At 36.4% G+C, this 13,487-nt stretch overlaps 1 protein-coding gene across 1 annotated transcript in view; it reads left to right on the top strand.

Annotated features, from left to right (window-relative positions):
* The window catches only part of F13A1 (coagulation factor XIII A chain), a 328,117-nt gene that overhangs the window by 259,516 nt on the left and 55,114 nt on the right, over positions 1-13,487 (top strand). The window contains exon 12 of the mRNA XM_053714703.1: positions 7,727-8,011. Coding sequence (XP_053570678.1) covers positions 7,727-8,011 — 285 coding nt within the window. The remainder of the gene's footprint in view (positions 1-7,726; positions 8,012-13,487) is intronic.

Here is a 13,487-nt window from a genome sequence, read left to right as displayed (position 1 = left end):
TGTGGTATTTTTAAAAAATAATACTTTAAAAAGCAGAGCGGTAGTTACGTTATCTCACTGCAATCCAATTGCCTTTAGTGGCTAAAAAAAGAAAGGGGGTAGCATACAAAAACTTAACAGCCCAAAATAATCCGTAAGGTTGGCCAACCTTATAACTCTAAAACAGTTAGTATATTAAAGAAGTCGACTTTTTATGAAATGTATTCTTTATAACAAATGTCTAATAGTATATGAAATAGAGTCTCACTGCTGGCACACTCCTAAATTAATATTGAGTTTGGCTAATTGTTACAAAATATCAGATGTCAAATACTGTATCAAATAGTGTCTCACTAATGGCACACTCCTAAATTAATATTGAAGTTAGCTAGTTGTTACACCCAGGTGTCAATAGACAATTCTTGACATTGTATAATGTCAGTAGATTCTTTCAGCAAAGTACTTGCTGTCCGTCTCCAACAATTTAAAAAACAACCAAGGCAGTATTTTTCTTGAGCTATTCAAAGGGGATCCCTTGTAAGCTGCCTGTACGTTATAACGTTTGTCCCACTATGTAAAAATCCTAACAAGTGCACTTGTCGATAATGTACCTTTAGTCTTCAGACCTTTGTTGTTGGTCCATAAAACGTTAGAAATAGCTTCTGTATTTTGTAGTTTTCACCTGTGCGGTCCGCCAATACTGAAGCCATCCGTCTCTTCAGCATCCTAACAGCTCTTTGCCCCAAATCTGCGCCTTCTCCTAAATAGGCTGTGATTGGATCTCCTGTGGGGGTTGGGTCCTGCTGTTACTGCTGTGACGGCTCTACGGCAGACTTAGGCAGTGATTTGAATATCGGATATGGAGTCCTGCAAGTTGCAATGCGTTTCTGCTGAGAGCTTCAGTCTTTGTCAAGCATGTCCTCCATGTTCTCCTCTTGTGTTTAAATATCCCTCTCTCGGATTTGATAGGTTGAACTATATTTTTCAAAAACGATCATCTTTGTTGGAGTTAGTTACGGACTTTGAATTGCAATATATAATTGCGAGTTTCATAGAGTAAAACACACATCTAAAAGGGGTACACTTTTAAAGTCCCTCAAAATTATTAAAGGACATTTTTGAAAATGATATTGTAAAAACCTGTTTAGAAAATGTACTTATTATTTTGGGCATTTCTATTATACAAAATTCTTTAGAAAATGTTTTTATTGGGCAATCAATTTTCTGAAAAATAAAAATAAAAATAGAATTAGAATTGATTTACATTAACTGTGAGTTGTAACTAAATTAATTTTTATTGTGAAATGTTCTGTAACACCACTCATAAAAACTATAGTTTTTTTAGAGGTTTTTTAGGAGTATCCAATTAAGAGTTTAGGAAACAGTTTAAATTGAAGTCAATGTTTACCCTTTTGGTTTAAGTGTTTGGATTTCAAAGATCCATTTTGCCTCTCTTTTAAGGAGGGCATTGGATAGATTGCCCCCTCTTTTATTTCCTCTTAATTTTGTTATTGCTGTGTAATTGAAATATTTTAGATTGTTGTTATTGCACATCCTGAAGTGTTTTGCAACTGGAAGATCCTTATTTCTTTCTGTGTCTGAGTTTTCTATGGAGTTTAGGTGTTCGCTTATTCTTTCCCTGACTGTTCTTTCCGTCTCGCCTACATACTGTTTCCCATATTTTGTACAGGTTATGAAATAAATTACATTTATATCCATACATCTTATTGTTTCTCTTATTTTGTATTCCTTATGTGTGTTACTAGATTTGAAAGTTTTTGTTTTGTTTGCATGTTTACAGGCTTTGCAGGTTCCACAGGGATAGAACCCTTGTAGTTTGTCACCTAAAACTCCCCTAATTGTTTTGTTATTTTTCTGTTTGAGAGTGGGTGCTAGTATGCTTTTCAAATTCTTTGTCTTTTTATACACACATTTTGGTTGGTTTGGAAGTGATTGTCCTAAATGTGGATCAGATTTTAGAATTTTCCAATGGGATTTAATTATTTTCTCAATTTTAATCCTCTCTTCATTATACTTTGTAATGAAGGTTTGACGATCTTTTCTCCTTCTGTAATCGTTCGTTGGTGTTACTTTCTTTGGTTTATATTGTAGAATTTCCTTCCTGTCTATGTTTTTTATTTTTAATCTTTCTGTTTCAATTTGTTCTTCTGGATAACCTCTTTCTATTAATTTATTTTTCAATATTATTGATTGGGTATCAAAGTCTCCATCTTTTTTACAATTTCTTTTTAGCCTTAAAAATTGGCCCTTAGGGATGTTATCTTTCCATCTATATAAGTGACAACTAGTTTCATGGATAACATTTTTGCGTCTACTTCTTTAAAATATGTCTTTTTCATCAGTTCGCTGTTTTCTACGCTTATTTCAAGATCTAGATAGTGCACTTTCTCTGTGCTGATATCCGCTGTAAACTTTAAGTTCCGATTGTTATCATTCATACTGTCTAGACAGCTTTTGAGCTCCTCAATAGATCCTTTCCATATAAAAAACAATTCATCTATAAACCTCTTATAGATAATAAAATTGTTTTATATGGACTCTGATTTAGAAACTGTGATTCCCATGTGCCCATGAACAGATTTGCGTAGCTAGGGGCAAACTTAGTGCCCATAGCTGTGCCGCAAATCTGTTCATAGTAGATGTCATCATACAGAAAGAAATTATGAGTTAGAATGAACCTAATACTATCTATTTGGATAATTTTTCAAGAAGTATTCAATGGATTCTATTCCATCGCTATTTCTGATCGACGTATACAGGGATTGTACATCGCAAGTTACTAGGATGTATTCGTTCGTCCATTTTAATTCTTCTAGTAATATTAATAGATTAGTGGAATCCCTTACATAAAAGTCAAGGGTCGTGACATACTTTTATAGGTATTTGTCGATATACGCTGACATATTCGCTGTCAGTGAATCTATACCTGAAATTATTGGCCTTCCAGGGGGTTTTGTAATTGACTTGTGAATTTTAGGTAGGGCGTATAATACCGGCATAATCGGATATTGTGGAAGCAGGTAATTGTATTCTTTATCATTAATGATTCCTATCTCCATAGCTTCGTCTAGATGGTGTTTTAGAAATGCTTTATAGACTACTGTCGGGTTACACTTTAGTTTTTTATAGGTGTTCTCATCATTTATTAGATCATCTATCATATTTTTATATGTTTCTTTATCCAAGATTACAATTCTTTCTTTATCTGCTGGCTTTATAATTATGTCCTTATTTTGTTCTAGTTCTCTAATTAACGTTTTTTGTTTCATTGTGATGTTATGTTTGATTTTGTTCTTTTGTTTAAGATTATTTATATCTTCTAATACCAGCTTTTCAAAGGTTTATATATATACACCTTTATCTTGTTTTGGGTAAAAGTTTAATTTTCTCTTTAGTCCTGAATGTATAAATTCAGTGCTACTTGGAACTGCCGGTTCGCTCTTTTTAATTCCTTGATTTAAATTTCTTTCTAAAGGCGTCTTTAGAAAATATTTCTTGAGTGTTAGATTTCAAACAAATTTGTTTGCGTCTATGAATGTGTCGAATTTACTTAATTTCCTTGTTAGTGCAAATGAAAGCCCTTTATTGAGTATTTCTATATGTGATTTTTCTAGTTCAAATTTACTTAAATTAAAGATTCCATTCTGTTTTATCTCATCCTTTTTATTTTCTGAATCTGTCTGTGTGTTCCTTCTACTCTTTCTCTGTAAACCTCTCCCTCTTTTTCCTCTTCTTCTGATAGATTTATTTTTCTTTGTGTTCCCTGATGTTGTGGGCCTACCCCTAAAAAAAGTGTCCAGTTGTTTCTTTTATGGTTTCTACTGGGGTTAAAATATTATGATTATTAGTTCTTTCTTCCAGTGGCCAGAATCTATTTGATGTTGGAATTTTCCATTCTTCCTTATTAGGTTTAGTTCCCCAATAATGTTTGTTATTTGTGGGGCCTTGTTTATATTCTTTACTATATTGTTGGTCAGAAGTGTATCTAGGGGGTTATGAAGTTTATGGTCTCTATTAGTATTATTTGAATAATAATGGCCTCTCACATACTCTTTCTGATCTTGGTAATTATAGTGATTATTTCTATGTCTTACTACTTACCATTTTGGCCTTAGAATCGTTTCTTAATCCCACGATTCTTCTTGGGTGTATCTGTTATTATGAGAGTTATTATGATACATATCTTTTTTGTTATATGGTTAGTGTATAGATGTTCTTTTATATTCTGTGATGTTATGTTTGAGTCATTTCTATATATTTTCTCTTCATATTTTAGATTGTTATCATTTGAACCTTGTCCGCCTATTTTTTTGTTGTTATCTCTTCTCCATCTATGACTTATGTATGCCTCACTGATTGGTTTATTTTTATTAGCTTCATAGTCTTCCCGATCCCTTTCAAATGTATTCAATTTGGTTTTTATAAGCTCATCTTTAGTTTCTTTCATTAATTTCTTGAGAAATTCTTCTCTTATCCTATATTCTTCTAGTTCTTTAAACTCTAACAGATTGGATTCTAGGTCATTAATCTCATTTCCTATTTCGATCAGTACTTCTTTCCTATATTCTTTTATTAGATTCATTAGTTTTGCAGATGTTTCCTCTAAGATCTCTCCCCACTCTTTTAAATTCATCTGAGTGTATTTTAAATGAACATTTTTTTATGCGTAGTCCACGAGGGACTCTTTTTGCTCTTAAATATTCATTAATAAAAATACATTCTGTTTTGTGTCTTATTTCTAATATTAGTTTCTTTTCTAAAATATCCATGTATTCTTTTATTTTTTCTCTGTCATTTATATTGGCAATTGGAGTAGTTTTTTGTTTCTCCCTGTCAAAAATATTATGAATATTGTCATATATTGATGATCTTAGTTCAAATATATCTGTTTTATCTGATTTCATTGTCTCTTTAGTGGTGTGTTTAGTTATTGTATCTATTACAGTACAGTTCGTTGCTGTACTGGTGCTCTCCATTTCTGCTGCTAGACTGTGTATAGAGGAAAAAAGAAACTTTATGGATACTCTAACAGATATATACAGTCTGCGCTGAAAGGGTAAATGCTCTTGGGTCTATGGGAGATTCCTCTACGCTCCCAAAAAACAGTGATCCTAAAGAAGGGGGAGGGTGCAGAACCAAGAGCGCCTATTGGGTTATAACCAGAAATAAGAGCAAAAATGACTATTTTTTTATTTTATCAAAAGAAATTTTATTTTATTTCTGTAGATTCATAAAACATAAAACATGTGTAAAAGCTTATCATAAACCAGGTTATGAACGTTAGCACAATCGTAGTCTATTTTTTTTATGTATTGGGTGAGAACTCTGTGCAGACAATAAATAGTTTTTATATGTAGGCTTAGTGTATAATGTTGCAGTGAAAATAATATTGTCATTGTCCTCATATTTGATGCTATTCAAATCCAGAAAGGATATTTTGACCATATCAAATTCAAATTTAAAACTGATAGGGGAACTAGTGCTGTTCAACATGTCTATCCAAGTAGTGAGTGAATGTATAGACACCCTCCACACCAGAAACACGTCATCAATATATCTCACATAAAATTCAATCTGGGGAACAGTAAGTGTTTTCATACCATAGCATATATAAATTGGCATATGCGGGTGCCATATTTGAAACCATAGCGGTTCCTGTTGCTGAAGATAAAAATCATGTTCAAAGAAGTACTCAAGATGGATTTGACAGCCTGCATACCCTACATATGTGGAATGACCATATACAGGCTGTCAACATCCATTGTGACTAGTAAATCATCATGTTCAAGCCATGTGACATTCAACAGATGTCTAATGAGAGTGGCAGAGTCAAGTAGAAAGGAAAAGGACTCCTTTACTACCGGCTGGAGATGGTAATCAATGTATTCAGCCACATGTGAGCAAAGTGATCCTCTGGCAGACACAATAGGTCTGCCAGGAGGATTCTCCAGTGACTTATGAATTTTGTTTCTTAATTTAGATAGTGACATTATTAGGGCTTATTTTACTATGATCTTGTATGTAATGTTTACCGCTTGATGTGATGATAAGGGTGACGAAGGTTGTATTAGAAGCCGGTCAGTGAGATTAGCATCAACAGGTGTAAAAGATCTTGGATGATTGGCCCTAGCATGTGAACTCAGAGCACTATGGGTATTTATAGAGGTGGGGGTAGTGGTTAATATTATACACTTTTTTGCACTTTAGCTCCCAGTGAACAAGGTGCCAGTAGGTGCCGGAATTTTTAGGGATGTTTTAACTCTGTATTAATAAATGGACATTTTATTTCAATGAAAATCCGGTGAGTGCAGTGCTTCTGTTCTGGATGAATGGATTATAATATATATATATATATATATATATATATTTGCAAATTTACAAAAAAAATAACATATTCTTGTATGTGAAGAACATTGGACTGTTAAATATTAATAACTCCTTTTGGGTTAACACATGAGCGATAAGTGGGGTTTTTTGGACACTCTTCATTAAAGTCTATGGGGTCAATTTACCAAATGTCAGGTGGACATGATTCCCTATAGCGAACCATGTCCGCCCGACATCGCTAAATGCTGACAGCATACGCTGTCAGCATTTAACATTGCACAAGCATTTCTTGGGAATCGGCCGCTAGCAAGGGGTGTTAATCATCCCAATCGTATCTCCTATGGGGAGAAGAAGTTAGCACAGCTGCGATATCTAAAGTTAGCACACATCAGATTTCGCTCACACACAAAGCTTTTACTTTCAACTTGTGATACATGCACTAACCTGTATGAGCAAAAATATTACTTCTAGTGAAGCTTATGCTGGAGCAGAAGCAATAAATAGCACGCCACCTGTTATTTAGCCCTAGAACATCTATGCTTCAGATGAGCTGGAATGGCATCAGTGCATACACTAAAAACACATGAATGAATTCAAAGATTTAACTCTGTAAATTATAATAATATATTGCATGTTGGCCCATATATGGTTCTTTTTCAAAATTAATTTAGTATGGGAAAATGCATTTTGTAAGTATGTATGTTAAAAATATATATTTTTTTTTTGGGGGGGGGATAAGTGAAGATTGTTGCATTTGCTGCATTACTAAAGTAAAACAGTTTTAAAGGGACATGGAAGTCAAAATGAACTTTCATGGTTCAGACACACAATTAAAAGAAAAAAATCAAATATATTTCTATCAAATTTAACTTTTTTGCTTGTTATTATTTGTTGTAACTTAGCTTATTTACATGAGAGTGTATTTAGGTGATCTCAGGATTGTGCAAGTGTCATTTTTAGCACTGTGCATATAATATTATTACTAATACAGAGGTTGATCACAATCCTTTAGAAAAGTTGATGTGATATTTCTAATATTAACCATTAAAGTCTATGGCGATTTTTGTAGATTTTTAATTTGATCATTTTTTTAAAAAATTCATGTGATCACACTAACTGGAAATACTACTGTCACATAGTGTATGCATGTTCTTACCTTCATATGCTCTAATGGAAAGGAGCTACATTTTAACCAAAGATACAAAGAGATTTTAATTATACATTCTTTCTTAACCATAAAAGCTTCAGCTTGCTTTCATGTCCCTTTAATACTAATTACATTTCGAAGAGTAGTGCTCCCTTTAAAGAACTAGTTGTTAGCTTCATTAAACTACATTCTGAAATGTAAGTGAATGAAAAACAGGTAATGATGTTTGTACTGTTGTCTTTTATTTGCCAGGCACTGAAGAAGAGAGACTAGCCCTTGAGGCTGCACTAATGTATGGTGTCAAAAAGGAAACCAGAGAAGATCAGCTACAGTCTGTCCCTGATGCTGATATGGACTTTCAGGCAGATAATGCAGTATTTGGCAGTGACTTCAAAGTCACTTTAACTTTCAAGAATCAGAGCACCAATCATTATACAGTATCTGCTTTTCTAACTGGACATATTGTATTTTATACTGGTGTCCTAAAGGCTGAATTCAAGAATGAGGACCTTGAACTGACATTGGAACCAATATCCAGTAAGAAAAATATTCGCTACTTTTTCTTTCAGTTTATTTGTGAGATGTTTCAGCACAAATCTGTCGACAAATAATTGTTCTTGTCCTTTTTCTTACCTTTCTCTTCTTTAAAAAAGTTGCAATAATTAATGCTGATATATTTTTAGGAATTCTAAAAAATATTTTAAACAATTTTGTTTTAAACTGTTTTCATTATAACATTGTTACAATAATAACAATTATAATTTTTCTGAGAAAATACAAACCTTCAGAAAATGAATATATTTCCAGGAGGTAAAAACAGTAGATATCCTGAAATAGTTGCTTATATTAAGCATATAATAATAGAATATGTCTATTTGCTTTTATAGATTACATTTATTTAATTTGCTTGCTTGAATTTCTTCTATAATTTTAAAAAAGAAATGAGGTTTCTCTAATAGAGATTAAAATCATTTATATCGTTTAGCAGTTGAGATAATACCCTACAATTCACTATTGGCTACGTTAATGTAGCTATGAATTTGTTAATCCAAATTACATTTACTCTATTATTAGATTCTCATTCAATGGCATAATCACACTCAGAATGCACTTACCTTTCATCATTCCTCCTATTATCCTGCAGAGAGCTTTCTTTTTGTAACGGATGTGTTATCCAAATTTGCTGAACATTACATTTAATAATACTTTCTTGTCAAAATAATCATTAATTGTGAAATCAAAATCCGTGTTTAGTCATTGATAACAAAAAATACATATAGTAGCTGCAGTAAATGCTGTTCAACTTGTTTTATGATATCAGAATCACAAAGCCAGTCAATGAACACAATGGGAATGTTATATGATTGTGTCTAGTGCCTTGTAGAGTACTTATGGAAAAATAGAATGCTTGCACAAGTGAGGCAATTTATTATCTCATCATAAATCCTTAACATAGGTAATGCAAGATTATCAATAAACATCAATCTGTTAAATTAATCTCACATTATGGACCCCTCCTAACCGTACAGATTCTGCCATATTCTCATTGGTTGCTGGGCTTTCTGCTTCTGCCCACAAATACAAATGTCCTGGTTTCAGGGACTGCACCAGGATACACTCTGCCCTGTTCACAACTCACCCCAGCCATAACCATTATACATATTAGCCCAACTCATGCCATGACTGTAACTTTGCCCTTTCCACCATGGTCACACCTGTAAAACACATGTGGGCTACTGCTGAAAGTTCCCAAACTCCCTGTCTGGGAATGCCTCTTGGAAATATGCATTGCATAATACATAATGTAGCTACTGTCCAATAAATCAGCACCATAAATATGACTGACAAAACTTATTGCCTTTATTATGTTATTATAATTAATTATAATTTATTATATTAAGTTTTTCTGGATTAAAGGGATATAGAGCTCCAATAAGAAAATGATCTAATGCATTTTATTGCACTATTACTTGCTAATACCAATGTGTTTGAACCTCACAAAGGGGTTACAATTAGCTCTGGATCAGCAATGCACTATTGGTTTAGAGTTGTACGTGGCCACTGAGCTAATCAAAGTAACAATCACTGGCCATGTTCAGCTCAGTAATGAATCCCTGTTTATTGATACTCCAATGCTTACTTTATCTATGTAATTATAACCTTTGTGGTTTTTAAATATAGGCAGGCAATAGTGCAATAAGAAAATGCTCCAAGGCATTATATCCTTCTATAAACTTTCATCACCCTAGAAAACATAATTTATGCTTACCTGATAAATTCCTTTCTTCTGTAGTGTGATCAGTCCACGGGTCATCATTACTTGTGGGATATTAACTGCTCCCCTACAGGAAGTGCAAGAGGATTCACCCAGCAGAGTTGCTATCTAGCTCCTCCCCTCTACGTCACCTCCAGTCATTCGACCAAGGACCAACGAGAAAGGAGAAGCCAAGGGTGTAGTGGTGACTGGAGTATAATTTAAAAAATATTTACCTGCCTTAAAAAACAGGGCGGGCCGTGGACTGATCACACTACAGAAGAAAGGAATTTATCAGGTAAGCATAAATTATGTTTTCTTCTGTTAAGTGTGATCAGTCCACGGGTCATCATTACTTGTGGGATACCAATACCAAAGCAAAAGTACACGGATGACGGGAGGGATAGGCAGGCTCTTTATACAGAAGGAACCACTGCCTGAAGAACCTTTCTCCCAAAAATAGCCTCCGAGGAAGCAAAAGTGTCAAATTTGTAAAATTTGGAAAAAGTATGAAGCGAAGACCAAGTTGCAGCCTTGCAAATCTGTTCAACAGAGGCCTCATTCTTAAAGGCCCAAGTGGAAGCCACAGCTCTAGTGGAATGAGCTGTAATTCTTTCAGGAGGCTGCTGTCCAGCAGTCTCATAAGCTAAACGAATTATGCTACGAAGCCAAAAAGAGAGAGAGGTAGCAGAAGCTTTTTGACCTCTCCTCTGACCAGAGTAAACGACAAACAGGGAAGACGTTTGTCGAAAATCTTTAGTTGCCTGTAAATAAAATTTAAGGGCACGAACTACATCCAGATTGTGCAAAAGACGTTCCTTCCTCGAAGAAGGATTTGGGCACAAGGATGGAACAACAATCTCCTGATTGATATTCCTGTTAGCGACTACCTTAGGTAAGAACCCAGGTTTAGTACGCAGAACTACCTTATCCGAGTGAAAAATCAAATAAGGAGAATCACAATGTAAGGCTGATAACTCAGAGACTCTTCGAGCCGAGGAAATAGCCATTAAAAATAGAACTTTCCAAGATAACAACTTTATATCAATGGAATGAAGGGGTTCAAACGGAACACCCTGTAAAACGTTAAGAACAAGGTTTAAACTCCATGGTGGAGCCACAGCTTTAAACACAGGTTTAATCCTGGCCAAAGCCTGACAAAAAGCCTGAACGTCTGGAACTTCTGACAGACGCCTGTGTAACAGAATGGACAGAGCTGAGATCTGTCCCTTTAAGGAACTAGCGGATAACCCCTTTTCTAAACCTTCTTGTAGAAAAGACAATATCCTAGGAATCCTAACCTTACTCCAAGAGTAACCTTTGGATTCGCACCAATATAGGTATTTACGCCATATTTTATGGTAAATCTTTCTGGTAACAGGCTTCCTAGCCTGTATTAAGGTATCAATAACTGACTCAGAAAAACCACGCTTTGATAAGATCAAGCGTTCAATTTCCAAGCAGTCAGCTTCAGAGAAGTTAGATTAAGGTGGACAGAATGACATGTCCACCAGATCTGTATACCAAGTCCTGCGTGGCCATGCAGGCGCTATTAGAATCACTGATGCTTTCTCCTGTTTGATTCTGGCAATCAATCGAGGAAGCATCGGGAAAGGTGGAAACACATAAGCCATCCTGAAGGTCCATGGTGCTGTCAAGGCATCTATCAGGACCGCTCCCGGATCCCTGGATCTGGACCCGTAGCGCGGAAGCTTGGCGTTCTGTCGAGACGCCATGAGATCTATCTCTGGTTTGCCCCAACGTCGAAGTATTTGGGCAAAGACCTCTGGATGAAGTTCCCACTCCCCCGGATGAAAAGTCTGACGACTTAAGAAATCCGCCTCCCAGTTCTCCACTCCCGGGATGTGGATTGCAGACAGGTGGCAAGAGTGAGACTCTGCCCAGCGAATTATCTTCGATCCTTCCATCATTGCTAGGGAGCTTCTTGTCCCTCCCTGATGGTTGATATAAGCTACAGTCGTGATGTTGTCCGACTGGAACCTGATGAACCCCCGAGTTGTTAACTGGGGCCAAGCCAGAAGAGCATTGAGGACTGCTCTCAATTCCAGAATGTTTATTGGAAGAAGACTCTCCTCCTGATTCCATAGTCCCTGAGCCTTCAGAGAATTCCAGACAGCGCCCCAACCTAGTAGGCTGGCGTCTGTTGTTACAATTGACCAGTCTGGCCTGCTGAATGGCATTCCCCTGGACAGATGTGGCCGATAAAGCCACCATAGAAGAGAATTTCTGGTCTCTTGATTCAGATTTAGAGTGGAATGAAGGACACGGCATGCATTTTGAAGTTTTGTTAACCTGTCCTCTGTCAGGTAAATCTTCATTTCTACAGAATCTATCAGAGTCCCCAGGAAGGGAACTCTTGTGAGTGGAAAGAGAGAACTTTTCTCTTCGTTCACTTTCCATCCATGCGACCTTAGAAATGCCAGTACTATCTCTGTATGAGATTTGGCAGTTTGAAAGCTTGAAGCTTGTATCAGTATGTCGTCTAAGTACGGAGCTACTGAAATTCCTCACGGTCTTAGTACCGCCAGAAGAGTGCCCAGAACCTTTGTGAAGATTCTTGGAGCCGTAGCCAGTCCGAATGGAAGAGCTACAAACTGGTAATGCCTGTCTAAAAAGGCAAACCTTAGATACCGGTAATGACTTTTGTGAATCGGTATGTGAAGGTAAGCATCCTTTAAATCCACTGTGGTCATGTACTGACCCTCTTGGATCATGGGCAAAATTGTTCGAATAGTTTCCATCTTGAACGATGGAACTCTTAGGAATTTGTTTAGGATCTTTAAATCCAAGATTGGCCTGAAGGTTCCCTCTTTTTTGGGAACTACAAACAGATTTGAGTAAAACCCTTGTCCTTGTTCCAACCGCGGAACTGGATGGATCACTCCCATTAATAAAAGATCTTGTACGCAGCGTAGAAACGCTTCCTTCTTTGTTAGGTTTGTTGACAACCTTGACAGATGAAATCTCCCTCTTGGGGGAGAGGATTTGAAGTCCAGAAAGTATCCCTGAGATATGATCTCTAACGCCCAGGGATCCTGAACATCTCTTGCCCAAGCCTGGGCGAAGAGGGAAAGTCTGCCCCCCACTAGATCCGGTCCCGGATCGGGGGCCCTCAATTCATGCTGTCTTAGGGGCAGCAGCAGGTTTTCTGGCCTGTTTGCCCCTGTTCCAGGACTGGTTAGGTTTCCAGCCTTGTCTGTAGCGAGCAACAGCTCCTTCCTGTTTTGGTGCAGAGGAAGTTGATGCTGCTCCTGCTTTGAAATTACGAAAGGAACGAAAATTGGACTGTCTAGCCTTGGCTTTGGCCTTGTCCTGAGGCAGGGCATGACCTTTACCTCCTGTAATGTCAGCAATAATTTCTTTCAAGCCGGGCCCGAATAAGGTCTGCCCTTTGAAAGGAATATTAAGCAATTTAGATTTAGACGTAACATCAGCTGACCAGGATTTCAGCCACAGAGCTCTGCGTGCCTGAATGGCGAATCCTGAATTTTTAGCCGCAAGTTTAGTTAAATGTACTACGGCATCTGAAATAAATGAATTAGCTAACTTAAGGAATTTAAGTTTGTGTGTGATGTCATCTAGTGTGGATGATTGAAGTGTCTCTTCCAGAGACTCAAACCAAAATGCTGCTGCAGCCGTGACAGGCGCAATACATGCAAGAGGTTGCAATATAAACCCTTGTTGAACAAACATTTTCTTAAGGTAACCCTCTAATTTTTTATCCATTGGATCTGAAAA

The sequence above is a fragment of the Bombina bombina genome, chromosome 5, assembly GCF_027579735.1.
Source record: "Bombina bombina isolate aBomBom1 chromosome 5, aBomBom1.pri, whole genome shotgun sequence".
Classification (NCBI taxonomy): domain Eukaryota; kingdom Metazoa; phylum Chordata; class Amphibia; order Anura; family Bombinatoridae; genus Bombina; species Bombina bombina.
This window is presented reverse-complemented; position numbering and strand designations above follow the sequence as displayed.